The sequence below is a fragment of the Meriones unguiculatus genome, chromosome 14 (assembly GCF_030254825.1).
Source record: "Meriones unguiculatus strain TT.TT164.6M chromosome 14, Bangor_MerUng_6.1, whole genome shotgun sequence".
Taxonomy (NCBI): Eukaryota; Metazoa; Chordata; class Mammalia; order Rodentia; family Muridae; genus Meriones; species Meriones unguiculatus.
The window spans coordinates 44654379-44674578 of record NC_083361.1 but is presented as its reverse complement, the minus strand read 5'-3'; the positions used below and the strand labels follow the sequence as shown (position 1 = coordinate 44674578).

Below are 20200 nucleotides of genomic sequence, written 5' to 3'. Positions count from 1 at the left end.
ACCACATGATACTGGAAGTATTCTAATATAGATACACATCAAAGAATATACTATTTTCTTCATTTATATCCTCTGTCTACAACACAAGCAAGAATGTCTGGCCAGGGGCCCACTAGGTTGGAGGTTCTGCCATCCTCTCATTGCTGGGTTGCTACCTACCTCTGCTGAACCCATTCCCTGACCTGCCCTCAATGGTAGGAAACTGAGCACAGTACTGCAGTTCTCAATTTGATAAATGCTTGCAGTGCACAGCGCTGTTAAGATTTTCTCAGCTGGCACTGTGATGCCATGTGCTAAAACCCTGCTTCGTTTACTTGTTTTTGATCTATTTTTACAAAGAATGGAAAATTCTAGGCTCTAGAAATTACTCTTTGTGTAGACTTGCCCTTCTACATAAAGCATGTTATATAGGAATAAATATTTGCTTTAGGATAGCAAAACTTTGAGATAATGGAACAAACATTTAGAAAAACTGATTTACCTGATAAGAGGCAAAATAGAACAAATCAATATACAAGGAACCAGATTACCATGTAATATATTTTTGGTCAAAATATGGCTGAGAAACAAGAACTGATACTTGGAATACTCAATGAGTAGTGCCATATTAAGTACTGAATGGGTCAGCTAATCATCGCCACTGCAGACACATGCAGTTTGGCTGCTGGCTCTGAGACAGACTGATTAGACTGCTAATTAATCTGGACATTATTAGATAATTGATAGTGTTATTTAGAAATTTAAAGATGCATTCAAGTGTCTCAATTTTCTCATTAGTGCATTTAGTCATTAAAAGAAAATTCATCACTAAGTTATGGTTAACTGACCTATATAATAAACATATTAATTATACCTGCCCAATTCATTTTAGTGGCCACTAAATGAGAAGACATTAGTCTACAATTCTCACATATATTGTAGATAAGCTAGTATATGTATATACTATTTTCTTTCCAACTTCTATGAAGAGGTTTTGAAATAAGGTGAGACAGCATCTAAAACCAGTACCACAGGACCTGAAATAACCTGGCTTACCCACAGTTGCTGGACAACTCATGACTAAGAGCATGTATTCAGCAGTAGTGCAGATGGCGCTACTTTCTCTGACTCCTCATGTCACTGAAAGCAACCCACAGCAAAGTATATCTGGCTGACAGAGCTGCCGCCAATGCCTATGGAAGGCTCTGGCTCTGCTACGAATTCAACATGGCCTTAGCAATGCTTGTGACACAGCAATGTATCTGGTAGATGCTTTGCCCGAACAATTCCACAGGCACAAATTCATCTACAAAAGCACAGCTTGTGAGGAAAGTAATGATCTGCAATGTTGCTGCTGGGTCTGCAAAGAGGCTTTAAGTAGCCCTTGTTACATACATGTCTTGGAATAAGCACACAAATGAAGACTGTCAGCCCTGGCACATGCTACTCGGTTACTTCTGCCTGCCTAACCTGCTTCATAACTCTGACTCTTCATGTCAGTCCACTGTAGCCCCTCAGAGCAGGACACATTCCCCTTCTTCCTGGTTCTATCAACAAACTGATGCAGATAAGTCTAATTTCAGTTTATATATCCACCACAGAAGGTGCTCCACAGACATATGCTGAATGGTAACTACAGTAATAATCATCAGCACTACCCAAACAGAGTCAGGAATAATGAGAAGCCATAAGATTCCATAAACACAAATTATACACAATCTAGAAATGGTTGTATAACAATGTCCATGTACTTAAAACCACCAAACTATAAACTTAAGATTGTTGAAATGGAAAATCATGCTTAGTATATTCTAACATAATAAAGAAAAAATAACGTGCTTAAGTTAATCATAAAGTAACTAGCTATACCCACAATTTCTATAGAAAACCATATTTTGGTACAGGGGAAAAAAAACAAGAAGTCACAAGGTTTTTACAGAGGTGTTTCAGGTTAAAAGCAAAAGTAAACTTTTTTTTCCAATCTTGTTTTATTTTCTTGCAAGTTAATTGTTATTGAAGACTCTACTAAATTTATTAAACACTCTAGTTAAACACACTGCTTTCCTCATTCAAAGTAAGTGTTTACTTCTGTGAATGGGACAGGTGAGTGATTATAACTGTAGGAATGTCTCACCTCCCGGTACTGCCCTTGTCATCATCCTCCTCCTCATTATCTGAAGCCAGAAAAGGAACTGCAGCCAAATCTTCCTCCTCAGCGCGAATGCGTCCCAGCAGGATGAGACCATGGATTTTACAGTCAATGCCTGAGCTCCGGCACTGCTTTATTGCAATCTCAATGTACCTGTGATACTGGATGAAAACAATGAGCTACAGACATTTCAGACTAAAAAAGAGACAGACACAGAGATTCTAGGAGGATGGTAGATCAAAAACTGTATCTATGATTTCATAAGTCTGCGTAGAAGGCTGCCAAGATAAAAGGCCACCAATGGTGAAATAACAGAAATAACTACAGAAAGCAGAAAAAAGGTAGGGTGGGATTTTATCCTTATTCCCTACCCCCACATAAAAGCCATTTAACTCATGTGACCACACCAAGGAGCTCAGACAGAGCTGAACACTGCCAGAGAAGTGCCCTGAAAAGACTCCTAGCTCCCAGTGAAAGCATGAGAGCTGCCAAGAGAGATGGCGGGGGTTGTTGGAAACTGAAACTGGAGGCAAAACCTCCAAGTTAGCTAGAAATCAGCAAGCCACACTATAGAAAGAGGTAGAAGAATCTGAAATGGAACATTTCTATCACCTAAAATCCTCCTTTCCCACCACTGCCTAGAGAGTAGGGGATCTCACAGCTAGGCAGTGGGAATGTGCAAGGAATGTCAGAGACTGAGCCAAGTCTGCCTGTCTACCTGCAAAGGAGGGGCAAAGAATCCCAGGGTTGAGAAATCCCATGAAACAAGTGACTCAGATCCGGGAAAGGGCTACAGAATCTGGAACATGATGCAGTATCTCGCTGGGAGCACCAAACCCCAAGCTACAATGTAGAGCAGCGCAAGCATGCATGAGCTACAATGCTGAGATCTGCAACAGCCCCACCCAGGCGATAAGCAAGGAGGAGAGACACAGGTTACATGGAGTTTATGGCAGAATTTGGCACAATCCTGAGCACAGAATAAACATAGGGACAAGGTCTCCCCAGCCAGGTTGAAGAAGCACTCACTGAGAATATAGTACCTTCTATTTTATTCTATATGGCTTCTAATCATTAAATTTTGATTTTAGCTTCCTATTATATATATGCATCTTTTTAATTTTGAATATCTAATTCTTTTTCCATATTTATATTCTTGTATCTTAAGTACTCAACTGATATGCTGTACCTTATATCTTAGAAAGGGCTCTTGGGTCTGTGCCTCTTTTCTCTCAATCTAATACACAATGTTTTCTACTATTTTTTTTAAACCTCTAGCTATATACTTTCCTTCTTACTCTATTTCTTTTTATTCCCACAGTTCCTTAACTACTTAAATACTAACACTTTTAAGCCCTAAGTTTGTAACATTCCCCTCAATCAGTACACTCCTTGCCTCCAAGTCTTATATTGACACAAGTGATAAGCACAGAACTCACTCCTGCAGTTAACACTGGGACTACGGTCAAACGTGAAAACTGCTATTTCAGTCAGTTTTCCTCTGACCATAAATCCAAGTAAAGTCAATACACATGGTTGAATTCATATAAAAAAAAGAAAAAGAGAACTGTCAACCCAAACACACACACACAAACACACAAGAGGTCCACAAATGAAATTCAAACACCATGAGACAGCAGTACACTATGACATCCCCACAGGCTCACATGTGTCAGTAATAAAAAAAAAAAAAACAGAGACAATGAGATCAAATGCTGGGAAAAGAGTTAGTTTTAAAAAGCATCGATGACCAAAGACTCAAATAAACAGATAAGGAGATCAATTGGAGACCTAGGCCACAAAGTTATGAAATCAATTTGAAACTTAGACAAGAAAGTTAATCAAAGCAGAAGAATCAGTAATTTCAAGGAAACTCAAAAAAAAAAAAAAAAAAAAAAAGGAAAACAAGTATGAGATCAATCAATCAAATAGAAAGATCATCAACAGACATGACCACAAGACCAAAAGAAGAGTGGAGGCATGGCAGTAACTGACTGCAATAAGAGTCAAAGAGCATGACCCAAACTACCAAGGTGTAAGACTAATTCACGACACCAAACCCCTATATCCATAGGCTAGATGTAACTGATATAAAATCAAATGGCTTAAACAAGGTATTCATTACATGAGAATGCCCGAAACCTAGAGTAAGCAAGAGATGCAAGAGTGTTTAGAACTCTTAAAAAAAAAAGTGACCAGAGAAAAAAATCTGCACAGTATATCACAGTCAAGAAGAGGAGGAGAAGGAGGAGAAAAAGCAGGAGGAGGACAACTAAAAGCTGTAAGAATGAAACAACAATTTGCCCTCCCATGTAGAAACATAAGAATAAAATCAAAATCAAGTCTGTCATCACCAACCCTAAAAGCCAGGAAAATATGAAATAATATATTTTTAAGCCCAGAAAGTAAATAACTATAACCAAGACTCTGATGCCCAGCAAAGCTATTAATGTTTACAGAGAAATAAGAATGTTTAAAAGCACAAATAAAGCAAGTCAATGACGATTAAGCCAGCACTGCAAGAAAGCCTCAGGGAATAATTACACAGAGGAATAGGAAGTTTCACCCCAGAGAACATAAGAAAGACTATATAACATGAGAACAACATGGGGTGGGAAGGACAACGGTGGGAGACAACACATGACCCAGAAGGAGTTCATCATGTCAGAATAGCAGAGCAACAAACATCTAAAACTCCCAGGAGAGAAAGAAAAAAAAAACTATCAATAAAACAACCAACTAGAACACCACCAAAAAAGTCATCAGTCATAGCAAAAAGTTTTCAGTAACAATCATGAATGCAAATCTTCCTAACAAAACAACTACAAGATCTATACTGTCTTGTGATAGGTAAGAGCTGTCCACTTTATAGGATTAAGAACCACACAGGAGATAGACCTCTGGCCATTCCTGTGAGAGGCCGTCTGGATATGATAAAATGTGAGAGCCCTGCCTAATGAGACTGGCACCATTTCCTGACTAGAAAATGTAGACAGAGGCTGAGCATGCATGCATTCATATTCATTCATTCACATTCATTCATTCATTCATTCACTACCCTCACTTCCTGACTAAAGATGCAAAGTGACAAGCTGCTGGTTCCTGCCATTGTGTCATGTGACTTCCCTGAAATGATGAGACATCAAAGTCAGCCACAACAAATCCTTTCTCTTTATGTTGTTTCATATCCTACATGAAATCTCACAAAAAGAAACAGGACCTCTACAACTTACCTCTGCACAGTCATTCAGCAGGGACACAGTGGTGTCAGTTTGATTGATATTAATTGTCTTTAATTCAATTAAGTTATTTAAGGAATTTCCACCTAGGACAACAAAAGAGTAAAGAAATCAAACGAACAACTTTTACTAACATAAGGAGATGCTTCTTTTAGAGCACATGCATTCAATTACCTGACACCACAACCAGGGATGGCATGTAGCTACTGTCCGCTGGATCTACTATCATTTTTAATCTATGAACAAGAACATCTGGAAAAATCTCCAAACGGATCCAATGCTTTTGAAAAAGGGAAGGAAAAAAATACATTCTTAGTTACCAAAATTTAAATTATATGTATCTGCTAAAATAGTTATCACTAGAAGTTCAGTGGATAAAGGCACTTGCTACTAAGCCTGATGACCTGAGTTCTATTCCTAGAACCTACATGGTAGACACACACAAATGAAGGCACTTTTAAAGTGAAAATAGTATTCAGAAGTGTGAACCTATGAGATTTTTAAATACAAAATGAAGCATGGAAATTGTTAAGAATATCCCTCCCCACTATTTGCTAATTAGAGCAAGGTCTCACTAAAAGCCCCATAAATGATATATTTATAGACTTCTGGCCAGTATTAGTCCTTTTATATCAAGTAAGTCACAGAAAACACTATGGATGAGATAACAAAAATGGCCCCCTTACTTTCCCATCCCTATCTCACATCTGCCCTGTTTATATACAAAGTACACACAGTTTTAGCTTTAGTGCAATCCCCAAAATTCATTTGTATGTTAGAAAAATTTCTAACCAGAAATATAATAGGAATTAATATGTTTGTAAATGAAAATATAACAAAAAACACTCAATGAGTGTTGTATCAATTGGTTACTTATGTGAAATCTGTTGTTCATACTGTTTAAAATCTAACAATATTCAACACACTTCTCTGTAACTTTAAAATTGTGAACTGAAATATAAAATGAATGTTTTATATACATTTTATAAATATAAATATAAAATGAATGTTTTATATTCATTTTACATTTCTAACAAAGCTGCAGATTCCCCAATTCATTGTAAAGGTCTAAAATCTACTTTCCAAATCAGAGTGTTTCCTGGCACAACCCACCAAGCATTCATTACCTTTCCTTGTGACCCAGATGACTGCCAACAAGGCTCACTGCCATCAATGAGACGAGAAGCCTGGTTTACAGAGGATGACACATTCAGGCTCTTCACCATTCGGGACCAGCTGTCTAGTAGCATTCCAGGCTGACTACTGTGACATCGTTTCAGCTGCTTTCCAGAACGACCACAAAACACTGCAGACTGCCCTATTCATGCAATCAAAGAGAGGGTAATCACTTGTGGGACTGGACAGAACCTCCATGTTTGAGAAACCAAGGACTACACAGCAAGGTGCTTCTAACTATACTATTGTTTAAGTATCTTTAAATTACAAAGAGCTAATTAATAGCAAAAATTGCTTTTAAAAGCCTGCCTGGCTTTGTAATAGCCAGAAGCTGGAAACAACCCAGATGCCCCTCAACTGAAGAATGGATGCAGAAATTGTGGTACATCTACACAATGGAATATTACTCAGCAATGAAAAATAAGGAAATCATGAAATTTGCAGGTAAATGGTGGGACCTGGAAAGGATCATCCTGAGTGAGTTGTCCCAGAAGCAAAAAGACACACATGGTATATACTCACTCATATAGACATACAACATAGGACAAACCCACTAAAACCTGTGCATCTAAAGAAACTAAGCAAGAGAGAGGACCCTAACTAAAACGTCCAATCCCCATCCAGAAAGGCAAAGAGGATGGACATCAGAAGAAGAAGAAAACAGGAAACAACCTAGGAACCTACCACAGAGGGCCTCTGAAAGCCTCTGCCCTTCAGACTATCAAAGCAGATGCTGAGCCGGATGGGAAACTGTTGGGCAGGTGAACGGAATTTTAGGTAAGAACTGGGAAATAGTAAGAGCTGGAGAGGACAGGGTCTCCACAAGGAGAGCAACAGAACAAGAAAATTTGAACATAGGGAACTTCCCAGAGACTCATACTCCAACCAAGGACTATTCATGGAGATAACCTAGAACCCCTGCACAGATGTAGCCCAGGGCAGTTCAGAGTCCAATTGGGTTACAAAGTAATGTGAAGAGGGACTGCCTCTGACATAATCTGATTGGCCTGTTCTTTGATCACCTCCCTCTGGGGGGGGAGCAGCCTTACCAGGCCACAGTAGAGGACAATACAGCCACTTTTGATGTGAACTGACAGACTAAGATCAGAAAGGAGAGGAGAACCTCCCCTATTAGTGGACTTGGGGAGTGGCATGCAAGCAGAGGGAGGAGGGAGGGTGGAATTGGGAGGAGAGGAGGGAGGGGCTTATGGGGGGGATGCAGAATGAATAAAGTGTAATTAATGAAAAATTTAAGAAAAAAGGGAAAAAAATAATTTAAGAACCTTAAATGACTTTCAAAATTGGAGGAAAACATGGAGTTAGTCAATTGGCATGGAGCACGTCTCGCCCCTGGGGGCAATGGTCTCCTGAACCTACTCAGACCTCGGACACCACCACTGCTAGTTCTAGAACTGACGCAGGATGTTCCAATGAGGGGTTAAGGCTTCTCATAATATTTCCTATAAGCCCGCAACTGTTTGTCTATATCCCCCATTTTTATTCATTATTAGCCAGATAGAGCCAAGTAATTGTGGTAATGATACTTGCTTTTTTGCCCAATGCTGGAATGCTAGTAAATGTAGGTATGCCCTGGTTACTCGCATGCCTCACTGGGTGCCTGTGCCCATTGATGCCCCTCATGCTATGACTCTCTTCAGACAGAAAAGGGATCTTGGAACTACAGCCACCATTGTTACTACCATCTCATTGACGGCTGTTGGAGCTACCACCAGGGCATTAGCCATTGGGCAGACTGCTCAGACCCTGAATAATCATTTAGCCAATGTAGCTCATGCCTTAGTTGTACATAAAGGAATTAATGCTCAACTAAAAGGAAGCTTGATGGTGTTCAATCAGAGGATTGACCTCTTGCAGGAGCAAATTGATACCCTATGGCAAATCGCTCAACCTGGCTGTCAATGAAAGTATGCTGGACTTTGTGTCACTAGCATACAACATGAGAATTTTTCCTGTGCTGCAAATCTGTCTAAACAATTGTCGAGCTATATTTTAGGTAATTGGACTGGAGAATTCGATACTACGATGGAGCAGCTGAGAGTGGCCATTGTCACAGTAAATTCTACCGGAGTGGACGCAGGACTAGCCACAGGATTATCAACATGGATTGCTGCAGCCATGAATCATCTGAAGGAATGGGCAGGCATGGGAGTGTTAGCAGGCCTTCTGGTGTTGGTCTCCTTGGTTTGCCTGTGGTATATATGCAAGATTAGAGTCTCACAACAGTGTGATGCAGCCATGATCATTCAGGCCTTTACAGCCATTGAAGCAGGACATTCTCCCCAAGCATGGTTGGATACCATAAAAAGCTAAAATGATACGCTCAGGATGCGAGGCTAAGCACTGCACTCAGGGTCAGCCGCTTTGGACCCAGAGAAGAGCATGTCTGATTGCATGCGGGTTGATGCCCCAGGTCCCGCCTCTGAGAAAAAGGTATCGGACTGGTCTGATGCTCTTTGGGTGGATGACACATAAATGAACATCTGTACAAAGTCCCAATTTATTTCTAATATCAGAAATCAGACCTCTACTCTTGCCTGATGCGTCTAAAACAAAAAGGGGGAACTGTAGAGAGCTGCGGAATGCTATGCCTTAAAGATGGAGCTGGTTTCCGCCTTCCACCTTCCCGATGGTGAGTGCTCTCTGTCACAAACAACTCCACATTTGGCTAAGGCCGAGGATCTGGCTTGCTTCCATGTATGTGGACCTATCTGCATTGCCCCCGTGGCACGCCTGGGTTGGCTACCCAGAGGCTATTTAAGCTGTAGGCTGGCTTTCCCCGGGGTCCGAGGATTGTTCAATGTTCCTGAATAAACTGCATTGAAGAAAAAAAAAAAAAAAAAAAAAAAAAAAGCCTGCCTGCCCCTGCCTCCTGAATGCTGGGATAAAAGGTGTGTGTGTCACCATGCTGGGCTAGAAAGTACTCTTACCAGAACTGCATTTAGGATCTGGGGGAGTAGCTGAGTGGGAGAGTGCTTGCCTGGCATACAGAATGTCCCAGAATCAATCTCTAACACCACAAAATATAAAATAAAAATGCTTTTATGAATGCAGAGCCAAAGGTCAAATCTTTAAAGTATTTACACATCCATTAACGGTAAACTAGCCGTTTACTAGTTATTTTCAACTAGAAAAACTAGACATTTTCAACTAGCTTTTCCCAACTAGAAGAACCTGACGAAAAAAAAGTAAACATCTGTCTGAAAGTATCAGAAATAATGAAATAGAATTACAATGTCAGCATCTAAAGAAGGCTAGGGATAAATGGAAGTGTGTAGAGGAGACAGCCTGCATCTCACAGATCCCTTGAGTATATGTCAGAGAGACTAAAAACGCTATAGTACTCACAGAAACCTAGCTGCACTGGAGATCCCAACAGGAAACACAAAGGAAAAGTGAACTTGAAGTGATGTTAGGTTTGGGAGATGCTTTTTTTTTCCTGATTATACATTACAGCTCAATATACAACTATGTCACTCAACAACAGTTGACAAAAGCGAGCTCAAAAAGGTATTTATCACTAATACCTGATAAAGTAACCCTCACTTCCTCCATTCTTTGGATAAAGTAAATGCTATTATCTGTCTGGCTGAACACATATACATATTAGCACCAGCTGTACCACACCAGAGTCAGCACATTCACTGGTAAAGTCTACGCTCTATGTACTTCAATAAGATTGTATAATATAAATGAAAACTTACACTGCAAATACAATTTCCACTGCATCCAAATGAACATGCTCTTAATTTCTGGAGATAATTCTAACATTTCTTCACAGAAAACTAGACAAGCAAACCTTACTACTCTAAAAAGAAAGAAGTAGGGAAAGGGTTGGGAAATGGATCAGTCTGCCCCTTCTCTCTAACTATGCTCCTTCAACAAAACTCACTGTAAACATATGAACCTAATAGCAAACTCCAGCAATTACGTCGCTAGTGATATCTGACAGAAAACAAAATATATGTATTCTGCTCTACCTGGCTCGTTTATCCTGCCGAAGGTATGCCTCGTATTGTGTTTTTTTGTCTTGAAACATGTTTCACAAAAATCAAAGTCATCACAGTTTCTGCATTTGAATCTGGATCCATTGATAGGAAAAGTCTGACAGCCATCACACCTGTTTTTAAAATAAATGAGTTGATTGATAAGAAAATGATGAGGTCATTTTTCAAAAGTCTTCAAAGAAAGCTCTTCCTCTCCAAAGAAATTCAGCAATCACAAAAGCAGAAACTCACGTAACCCCTGGATGAATACTAGGCACCAACTCCATTTCTGACAGCAGTCCAGTCCAGTGAGACTGCTGGGGGAAGTCCACAATGATGTCTTTCCCATTGGCACTGAAAGCTAGAACAGGACAGAAACTGCCTGAGACGCCTTAGAGTCAACATAAACCTACAGTCAACTGCTGTGGCTCTGTGATACAACGCTGCAGTTGTCCGCATTTTATAAACAGTGCTCCCTAGTACAAGCTGAGATACTTATGGATGAAATGGCATACACAATCATCAGCCAGCTCCAGAAGAGGAAGTGGGTAGATTGTGGGTACACTAAAAAGTGGGTACAGATGCTCAATATAATACTATAATCTCTTTTATTCATGCTTATGCTCTCCATACTAACAAGTTTTTAATTATACAAAGTAAAAAATTACACTTAGTACTTTCATATATTAGGAACTAAAACTACATTAGTAATGCTAAAACTTCCATCCTTTAAGAACAACCTTCTTTCAAGACACTGACCTAACAGCCACAATCTTTTTTGTTTGTTTTTTAACTTATCTTTGTTTTGATCGTTTAAGAATCTTTAAGAATCGTTTAAGAATCTGAGCCAGCACTTGGGAGGAAAAGGCAAGAGGATCTCTGTGAATTCAAGGCAAGTCCAGGATATCCAGGGCTCTGTTATACAGAGAAACCCTGTCTCAAAAAACAGAAAACAGAAGTGTTTTAAACAAAGAAAAATGCTACAAAAAGTAAAATATAAAAGAAGTCATTTGTTCTTGCATTACCTCAGAAGTTCTAACAATGGCCATACCACTGGGAAAGCAGAATTGTAGCACCAAAAACTATACAAAGATAAAAATAATCAGGAATGGTGACACATCTCTGTTTTCTCTCCATACCAGAACCTGTTTTGTCTAACCTGGCTATGTTTTATGTCTGTTGTTTTTCTCCTTTACTGTATTTCTCAGATATACTCATTAAACTTTTGATCTTAGTAAAAAGACAAATGCTAAATGCATACATAAATAAAAGAAGATTATGCTCTTAAAGAAAGCATTTTGTTGCTTAGCCATTACCTTTCACAAGCCCCACACTTTGGTGAGTTACAGATCCCCACTTGTATTTCGGAGTGGTAACAGAAGCTTTGACCCGTACTTTGTCACCGATCTTGATGTGAGAAGAAGAACTCGGTGGAGGATAGCCTAAGGATTTCATTGCCAAATGCACAATGATTAGTGTCTGTTCATTTTCCCGGAACCATGTCAAAGAAATGCAATTCATTAACAAGGAGTGTGCTCACCTATAAGTTCAACATGAATATACCTAACCCAGTAAGTGCCCCCTTTCTGCTGCCAATCACACTGCACATTAAGGTCATGTAATCCATCTCTATCCAGTTTGATGACTTTGCCCACATCACCTTCACATACTTCTTCATATGTTCGACAGCATCTAACCATCATTCCCACCTAAAACAGAAATGCAAAGTCCAGTCAAGTACACCTAGACAGAAGATACAACAGATATAAGAGGCATTCTCTGTTCTTCAGAAACATTTTATTTCGGATCCAGAAGCATGCTTAAAGTGCTGTGCTGGTTAGTTGGTAAACTTGATACAAATTAGAATCACCTAGGAAAAGAAAACATTAATTGAGGAACTGCCCCCATCAGACTGGCCTCTGGGCATGTCTGTGAGTCATTTTCTTGATTACTGGTTGATGTAGGGGTAGGCAGTGTCCAGTTCACTGTGGGTAATGCCATTCCTGAACACTTGTGGTCTGAACAAGTTGAGCAAGCTCTGGGGAGCAAAACCAGTAAGCTGCATTTCTGCATGACCTTTGCTTCTGCTCCTATTTCCAGATGCTTGCCCTGAGTCTCTGCCCTGACTTCCCTACTTGACAGGCTGTGATTAGGACATGTAAGCCAAATAAACCTTTTCCTTCTCAGGTTTTTGATTAGATGTTTTATCACAGTAGAAGAAAGCAAATTAAGATAAGTTCTAAATGAACTAGAACACTCTGGGAAATATATGCCACAAAACACTGCAGCTACAGATCAGTGTTCACACGAAAGTAAACTCTGATCATCAAAAACAGTAGCAGCTCAAACATATCCCACAGATATACAGGATGATAATAAGATAATAAGCAAACCAAAGCTTCTTGGTCACTTTTATAAGGAGTAGACCACTGATGAATCACTGTAAGAACTGAAGAGATAAAACTCTTACATCACTGAAAATAAATATTGTGCTTATTCTGTCCTTCCTATAAGAACGATAATACAACTGCATTTGATTTTTTTTTAAATCCATCAAAGAAAACTACTTGAGCTAATAAACCAAAAAGCATGGAATAAGTTAGAAAATCACTGTCACAAGGGTCTTTAATAGGTCGAGGTTTGACGAACTTATTGTTGAACAAGCAAGATGAGTGTCCACACAATAACAGATACCCATCAACATAAGAGCCTTAAAAAAAAATCTTCCTACTGAAGTCTCAGCATGAGTGCAGTTACTCTCCAGTGCGTACATGTTCTATTTGAACCTTCCTAACATAGATCTTACCACCATTCCAAGAGCATGCTACTTCTCCAGTCTCCTCTTTGTCCTTCCCATAGTATCCATGTTTCCTTTCTAATAAGCAGATCTTATTGGGTCAGCCTGACTGTCTTCCACTCACAAAATAGCAGGCTCCCTACGGGCAGGTCCTCTGTCAACTTAGTATATGGGAGATGCTCAAGTATTTGTCATTTAAAAGATGAACAAGGCTCACCCTAAGCAATGCCCACCTGAACGTTCTCTCTCACATACACAGCGTAATCATCATTACTCAGGAAATCAGCACGTTTCTTGTAAGTCTGGCTCTCAGTCACAACAGCACCAGCAGCCTAAATGACATAAACACATTTGAAAAAGAACTGAGAAATACACTTAAATGGTGGCACACACCTTTAATCCCAGGAGACAGAGATGGATCTCTGGGAGTTTGAGACCATTCTGGTCTACATAGCTATACAGTGAGAGCCTACTGCAAGAAAACCAAACAAACAAAAAAATAAACTAAAATCTATAATGTGAACAAATATAATAGAAAATACTATTATTTTCTTCATAAAAATCTTCCTACCTTAATAGCAGTAGCACAAAGTAAGTCTTTGTTAAAAATATTTTAGACATTATCCTGTATTATATTATATTATATTATATTATATTATATTATATTATATTATATTATGTTATGTTATGTTATGTTATGTTATGTTATATTATATTATATTATATTATATGTGTTTTGCCTGCATGTATGTATGTATGTACTCAACATGCATGCCTGGTGCCCAAAGAGGACAAATGAAGCTACATATAGTTAAAGACCACCGTGTGGGTGCTGAAAATCAAACTCAGGTTTCTGCAAGACCAACAAGTGCTGTTAACCACTTAGCCATCTATCCAGACAAAATAAATCCTTTTATTCTTTTCCAAGACAGGGTTTCTCTGTGTAGCCTTGGCTGTCTGTACATGCTTTGTAAACAGGCCACCTCGAACTTACAAAGATCCGCCTGCCTCTGCCTCCCTGAGTGCTGGGATTACAGGCGTACACCAATGCACCTAGCTGAGAAAATGAATCTTGACAGCTTTCCATATACAAAAATTTCCAAGGCTTTTAAAAATGAATTTTATAAAACAATTTTCTCATGTTAAAAATCAGGATGTTACAGAAAACATGATTTGTTGTTTACTTGGATGGTTGTCTTTACACTGGCTCTTACTATGTATTCCAGGCTAGTATCCAACTCTTGATCCTTATGCCTCCATCTCCACAATGGTATTACATACATGTAGCACCATGTCAGGTAGTTTTAAAGACAGAGGTTATTTCCACACTTCCAATGCTAGTCTGAAACTTGCTATATAACATACACCAGACATGAGCTCTTGATCCTCTTGCAATTGAAAGCCCAGAATGTTTATTTGTATTTTAGCCAGACATTATCTATTTTGCTAAGATTGGCTTTGAACTCTTAGATTCAATTGATCCTCCAGCTTTTAGCCTCCAGAGTAACTGTGTCTATAAGAGACATAACCTAGGGCCTCTGAAAGGCTCTGCCCTGCAGACTATCAAATCAGACGCTGAGACTTATGGCCAACTGTTGGGCAGTGTGCATGGAATCTTATATAAGAAGTGGGAAATAGTAAGAACTGGAGAGGACAGGAACTCCACAAGGAGAGCAACAGAACCAGAAAATTTGAACACAGGGGTCTTCCCAGAGACTCATACTCCAACCAAGTACCAGGCATGGAGATAACCTAGAACCTCTGCACAGATGTAGCCCGTGGCAGTTTAGTGTCCAAGTGGGTTACATAGTAATGTGAAGAGGGACTGCCTCTGACATAATCTGATTGGCCTGCTCTTTGATCATCTTCCCCTGAGGGGGGAGCAGCCCTACCAGGCCACAGAAGATGATAATGCAGCCATTCCTGATGAGATCTGATAGACTAAGATCAGAAGGAAGGAGAGGAGGACCTCCCCTATCAGTGGACTTGGGGAGGAGTATGTGTAGAGAAGGGAAAGAGGGGGTGGGGTCGGGAGGGGTGGAGGAAGGGGCTTGTGGGGGATACAAAGTGAATAAAATGTAATTAATAAAATAAAAAAATAGACATAACCTTTCAGTGTTCTTTCTAAAGGCTACCCAATATCACTAGATTGCTATTCAATGGTTTGTTTTAAAGGTAAGAGAAATTTTAATGGAGAAAACCCAATCATTATTTCAGTAGCAAAATAGATAACTATGTTCTGTGCCTAGCAGAATTGTGAGTAAATCTTGTAGAACAGTTCAAAGGGGGTGAATTGTTTTTTTTTTTCCAAGGGATGGAAAGAAGTCGCATATAAGAATCATCACATAGGACAAGTAGGATACACGGAAGCCACTGACCACAGGGTAAGGGGTATCGTCCATATCCTCCACCACCTCCTCATCTGAATACTCGTCAGATACTGTTTCTGCATCGGAGAAGTCTGTAACCTGGACATCAGAGTGGTCTAGCAGCCACCCAACCAAGGCTTCCACACCTAAGAGCAAAAACACTCAGCTGCCATCAAGACCAATAGCACTGAACTTTGAACCCACAAGCAAGCAAGGCCAAAAAAAGTCATACCGGGCAAACCAGATGTATTCCCAGAGGTGCCAGTGAGCGACTTCAGAGCAAACTCTATATTCTTCCTAGGAAACCCCATTTCCATGAGCTGCACCACAATAGGCAGAGCAGGAGCTGGTGACTGCCTGCGCTTCTTTGCCCTAGCAAGATGGATATGCTGTACGGAGACTGGAGTTGTGGCCTCACTGGAGCTGCAGTCTTCACACCCTGGACTTGAAGGATGTGTGGATTCCACAGCCAAACACTGACAGAGGGCCAAAGCTGCAGCCTAGGCAGATAAGAAAGATCTGTGGAAGTGTCCTATCAAATCTCTACCATCTAAGGAAATGTGAACAGGCCCGGATGTATGAGTGCATCTCAAAATGAATTAGTAAAACATGTTAGAGAAGGGAAAATATAAGTAGGAAGATAACAGGTAGTCAAATAATGATGTTCACTGCTTCAGTACAGAGCTAGTCAATTAGTCATTCACAACTAAGTATACTAAACTGTGAAGATTAGACAAGTGTACCTCAAGTTCCTGTTTATCAAATATAGCCTTCACAGGGGATGGCTGGGTGGCTGATGACAGTAACTGCTGCAAGAGGATCATGGGAGGCTGTGGCCCTTCAGGTGACATGTCCCCAAGGTCAGGGGATGCAGCAGCTCCATCATCTGAATTTGAAAACAAAATATGTACATATTACTGTTCAACAGCCACCATCCCTACTAAAGGTAATGCACTGGCCACCTGTACCATACCATACACCGCCAGGCATGAGAGTTCCACCCATCCCTCAGATTTACAAATCCTGTAAGATGACTAGCAATCAGGCTAAGTAGTCTTGTGTAGTATAAGACATCTATATTCTCCTTTATGACCTGCTTATTCATATACTTGTATATTTTTCTACTATAGTATCTTCCATTCTTTCAAATCTACTTAAAATACATTTGTTAAAAAAATACCTGAATGAAGAGTTCCAGTCTCCTGAACTGCTGGCTGAGACAGTATTTGCCTTAGTTTGTCTTGGTGAGAAAGCAGTGCCCGTCCTGCTTTCAGGATGTACAGCTTTAACTGCTGGCTCCGCAGCAGGTCCAAGTCTACTTGTCCTATGGAACAAAAGAACCCAGTAAGAACCACATATCTAGCTCAGTCGCTCTTCTTCACCAACCCATGCCATCTCTGCAACAAGAAGGTAGTGTCATGTCCTTCAGGAATGAACCAATCGTACCTATTAGTAACAAATTATTATCACTGAGGAAGAGCTGAAAAAAAATCTTCTGATTCCTAGGTTTTCTTCCTTCAGAGATCTAGATATCCATCCTGGGCTGAACTGAAGACTAGAACCTCATAAGCATTTACTGTCATCATTACATGTTTTCTAAATTACTGAAATTACAACCAAACACAAAACATTTTCATATTTTCTTGCAATATTCTTATGAGGAATTCTGTAGATGAGTCTAGTTTAACTGAAGCCACTTCCCTAGAATGAGCTCTCTGGTCCAGTGATGTGAAGCTATACCACAACACCAAGAAAACCACTGTAAGACGGTCTGTGCAGGAGAGAAGCAGCTTTCCAAGCACGAGATGCAGGAGGCCCTGGCACAGATAGCAAGTGTAGGTTGAAAGAATGGAAATATAGGCACCACTGGGCACTAAACTTGGACCAACTGGCAGAACAGTTTGTTTGATGAGAAAAATGGTGACAACTGGGAGAACGTAGACTGAATTTGGGGGAAATAGTTACTTATATCCATAGCCTCTCCTCCCATTCAGAGCTATGAACTGCAGACTCAAAATTAAAGCTGTCTAGCATCATAAATGCTGGAGCAACAATAACAAATATGGAGAGAAAATTACAGGAGTATGCTCAAAGAGCAGACAGAATGAGCTGGGGTTTACAAACGAAACCTCAAGGGTTAGTATAAAGAGCAAGTAAAGAAACAAACTCTGAGACTAACCAATGGGGCAGGAAAAGGAAAATTACAAGAAGTGGTACCCAGACCCAAAGGGAAAAAAGGTTTAAGCAAGCTGCCTACCACACACAGAGACAAAGCCAAGAGAAAAAATATCTTATATTCCTAACTACAGACTAATAAGTGCTAAATTCCTATGAACTTGAAAGTTCCAGCAGTCATATGAGTCCACTCTAAATAAAAGGGCAAACAATGCTGGTTGAAATTATTTTAACAACAAGCACTATATACAGACCTGCAAAGGCCTGTTTTGCTGATTTCTTTGTTTTGTGCTTTTCCAATTTGCTTCCAGCAAGGTTCACCAACTCAGCCCAGACAGACAGCATGGGCTCCATGAAAGGCAGGTTGTTTACACTAAAGGCCACGGCAGGGAGCTAAAGAAAGGACACAGAAACCTTCAAGGAGTTGCTGATGAGATTAACAAATAGTCTGAAACTTATAAAGGCATAAGCCCTGAATTTAAAATACATATATCCCAAGTCATGCCCTTACCTGAGAATAACTCTCACACATACTACAGAAAGATAGAACTGTGTGTGTATATACATTTCTGATAACATCTATATTAATGTTTTCAGTCCCAGTATAGGAATAATACATCACAATGGTAGTAATAATCTAAGACATTTTCTGTACATTCCAAATTTTTTACATGTATTTATTCCTATGATAACCAAAACACTTGTTTTATTCAAAAAATTATAGTCAAATTGTACTTAAGTTACATCAAAATTATATAAACCTTCTCTAGTGTCCCTAAGTCATAGGTTTATGCTATAGTAACTAGTTGAGCTGACTAAAAAGCATTTTTCTAACTCAAAAAAAGATCTTTTTTTAAGAAATTATTTTTAGAAGTCAAATTATTCAATAAAAATACATTTTAGAAACTCCCATTTTAAACTGTTAAAATTACCTTAAAGATCGTTAATCCCTTTTTATGACTATGAGGTTAAAAGTTCCCTGGCTGTATGATCCCTATGAGACAAGCCTTTCTTAGGAGTACAAACTAGCACAGGAAGAGAAAGAGGTAAGTCTCCTGATTGGCATAGCTCCCTAGAAGGCAACATAAAGTACAGTTCTTCCAAGTTCTAATGCTATAAACCAGTTTCACCCCTAACATAGGAGAGCTGAGCACAAGTTACATACCGGTTTGAGCTGATTCAATGGGCAAACTCGGCACATCCGCATATCACAGAACTGCACAGTGATTCTGCCCTTCGGGGTGATACGCGTCACTGTGCCCTCTCCAAACTCATCATGCATGACCTGGCCTCCCAGGCGCAGTCGACCATCAATCCCTCCAATCACAGCAAGGACTGCCATGAGGCCCCCGACTTCAAGGTTCTCAGAGTCTGGGAAGTAGTCTTCTAACAGGGCCTAGTGCAGAAGGAAGGCAGCAAGTGTGAAGTGGAATGCCCTCTGAGCTGTCTTGTCCTTACAAGTTGGGATAAACTTAAGTCACTTTATCTTATTTACTGTTTATAAATATATTTTAGGAGACAGTATCTCACTAGTTGATTTAAAGGTTCAAGCAACCCTTCTGCCTCAACACTTCAAGCAGCTGGGACTACAGACATACACGGTGCCTACTTTCTGAATTGATAATTTCTTCAATAATTATTTCCATTAAAATGTCCTTAAAGAAACATTAAAACAAAAACGCTTTGTGTTTTAAGAGATAATTTAAAAACTAAGCTCCCACCATGCTTATCTGAGAACATGGAACGCACCCTTTCTGATGTCCTCCCGGCACAGCTGTGTGTGACAGAGCAAAGCTGGGAGTTAATGTATTTGTTGATGAGGCCATTCCACTGGGTCAGGGAGTGCAGAGTGCGCAGCAGCCCCACCACCTCTTCAGCCAGAGTGCTGCTGTGGGTAGCAGTCAAGGAAGCCTGGGGTCGGGCCCTCCGCTTCCTCAGTGTGGATTCTGAAGCAGAGAGAAAAGCTGTGTGGCACACTGCTTATTAAACAGGGGTAACAAGTAAAGGCACAGCCACTCACCTCTAAGTAATGGGACATCAGAAGAACAAGTAGTGAGCAAACTGCCCAAGAAGCCAAACAGCTTTTCCACAAGGCACTTCATGTCCTGTGCCCTTTCTGTCTTGTCCCATGATGGAAGAACTGCTTGCAGTAAATGAACAGCTAAGATCTGATCAAAGACAATATAAAATGGCAATTTCAAAAGAAGACAGACATTTTTACCTTCTTTCTACTTTGTCCTTTAATAAAATTAAAAATATACATTATTGATAAAATTGATTAAAAGGAAAGATTATCAGAAATTCAAAATGAA

At 39.8% G+C, this 20200-nt stretch overlaps 1 protein-coding gene across 5 annotated transcripts in view; it reads right to left on the bottom strand.

Moving 5' to 3' along the window:
• Herc2 (HECT and RLD domain containing E3 ubiquitin protein ligase 2) overlaps positions 1–20200 on the bottom strand; it is a 180137-nt gene that overhangs the window by 60122 nt on the left and 99815 nt on the right. For all 5 annotated transcript variants that reach the window (XR_009585525.1, XM_060367233.1, XM_060367235.1 and 2 more), the window contains 17 exons: positions 19909–20056; positions 19638–19834; positions 19054–19284; positions 18143–18281; positions 16894–17037; positions 16457–16599; positions 15946–16213; positions 15723–15859; positions 13578–13676; positions 12088–12256; positions 11864–11989; positions 10800–10908; positions 10542–10681; positions 6495–6685; positions 5542–5647; positions 5362–5453; positions 2114–2289 (listed from right to left, as the gene is read on the bottom strand). Coding sequence is in view for 4 of the 5 variants with exons in the window: in XM_060367233.1 (XP_060223216.1) it covers positions 2114–2289; positions 5362–5453; positions 5542–5647; positions 6495–6685; positions 10542–10681; positions 10800–10908; positions 11864–11989; positions 12088–12256; positions 13578–13676; positions 15723–15859; positions 15946–16213; positions 16457–16599; positions 16894–17037; positions 18143–18281; positions 19054–19284; positions 19638–19834; positions 19909–20056 (2615 nt within the window). In the remaining variant the exon portion in view is untranslated. The remainder of the gene's footprint in view (positions 1–2113; positions 2290–5361; positions 5454–5541; positions 5648–6494; positions 6686–10541; positions 10682–10799; positions 10909–11863; positions 11990–12087; positions 12257–13577; positions 13677–15722; positions 15860–15945; positions 16214–16456; positions 16600–16893; positions 17038–18142; positions 18282–19053; positions 19285–19637; positions 19835–19908; positions 20057–20200) is intronic.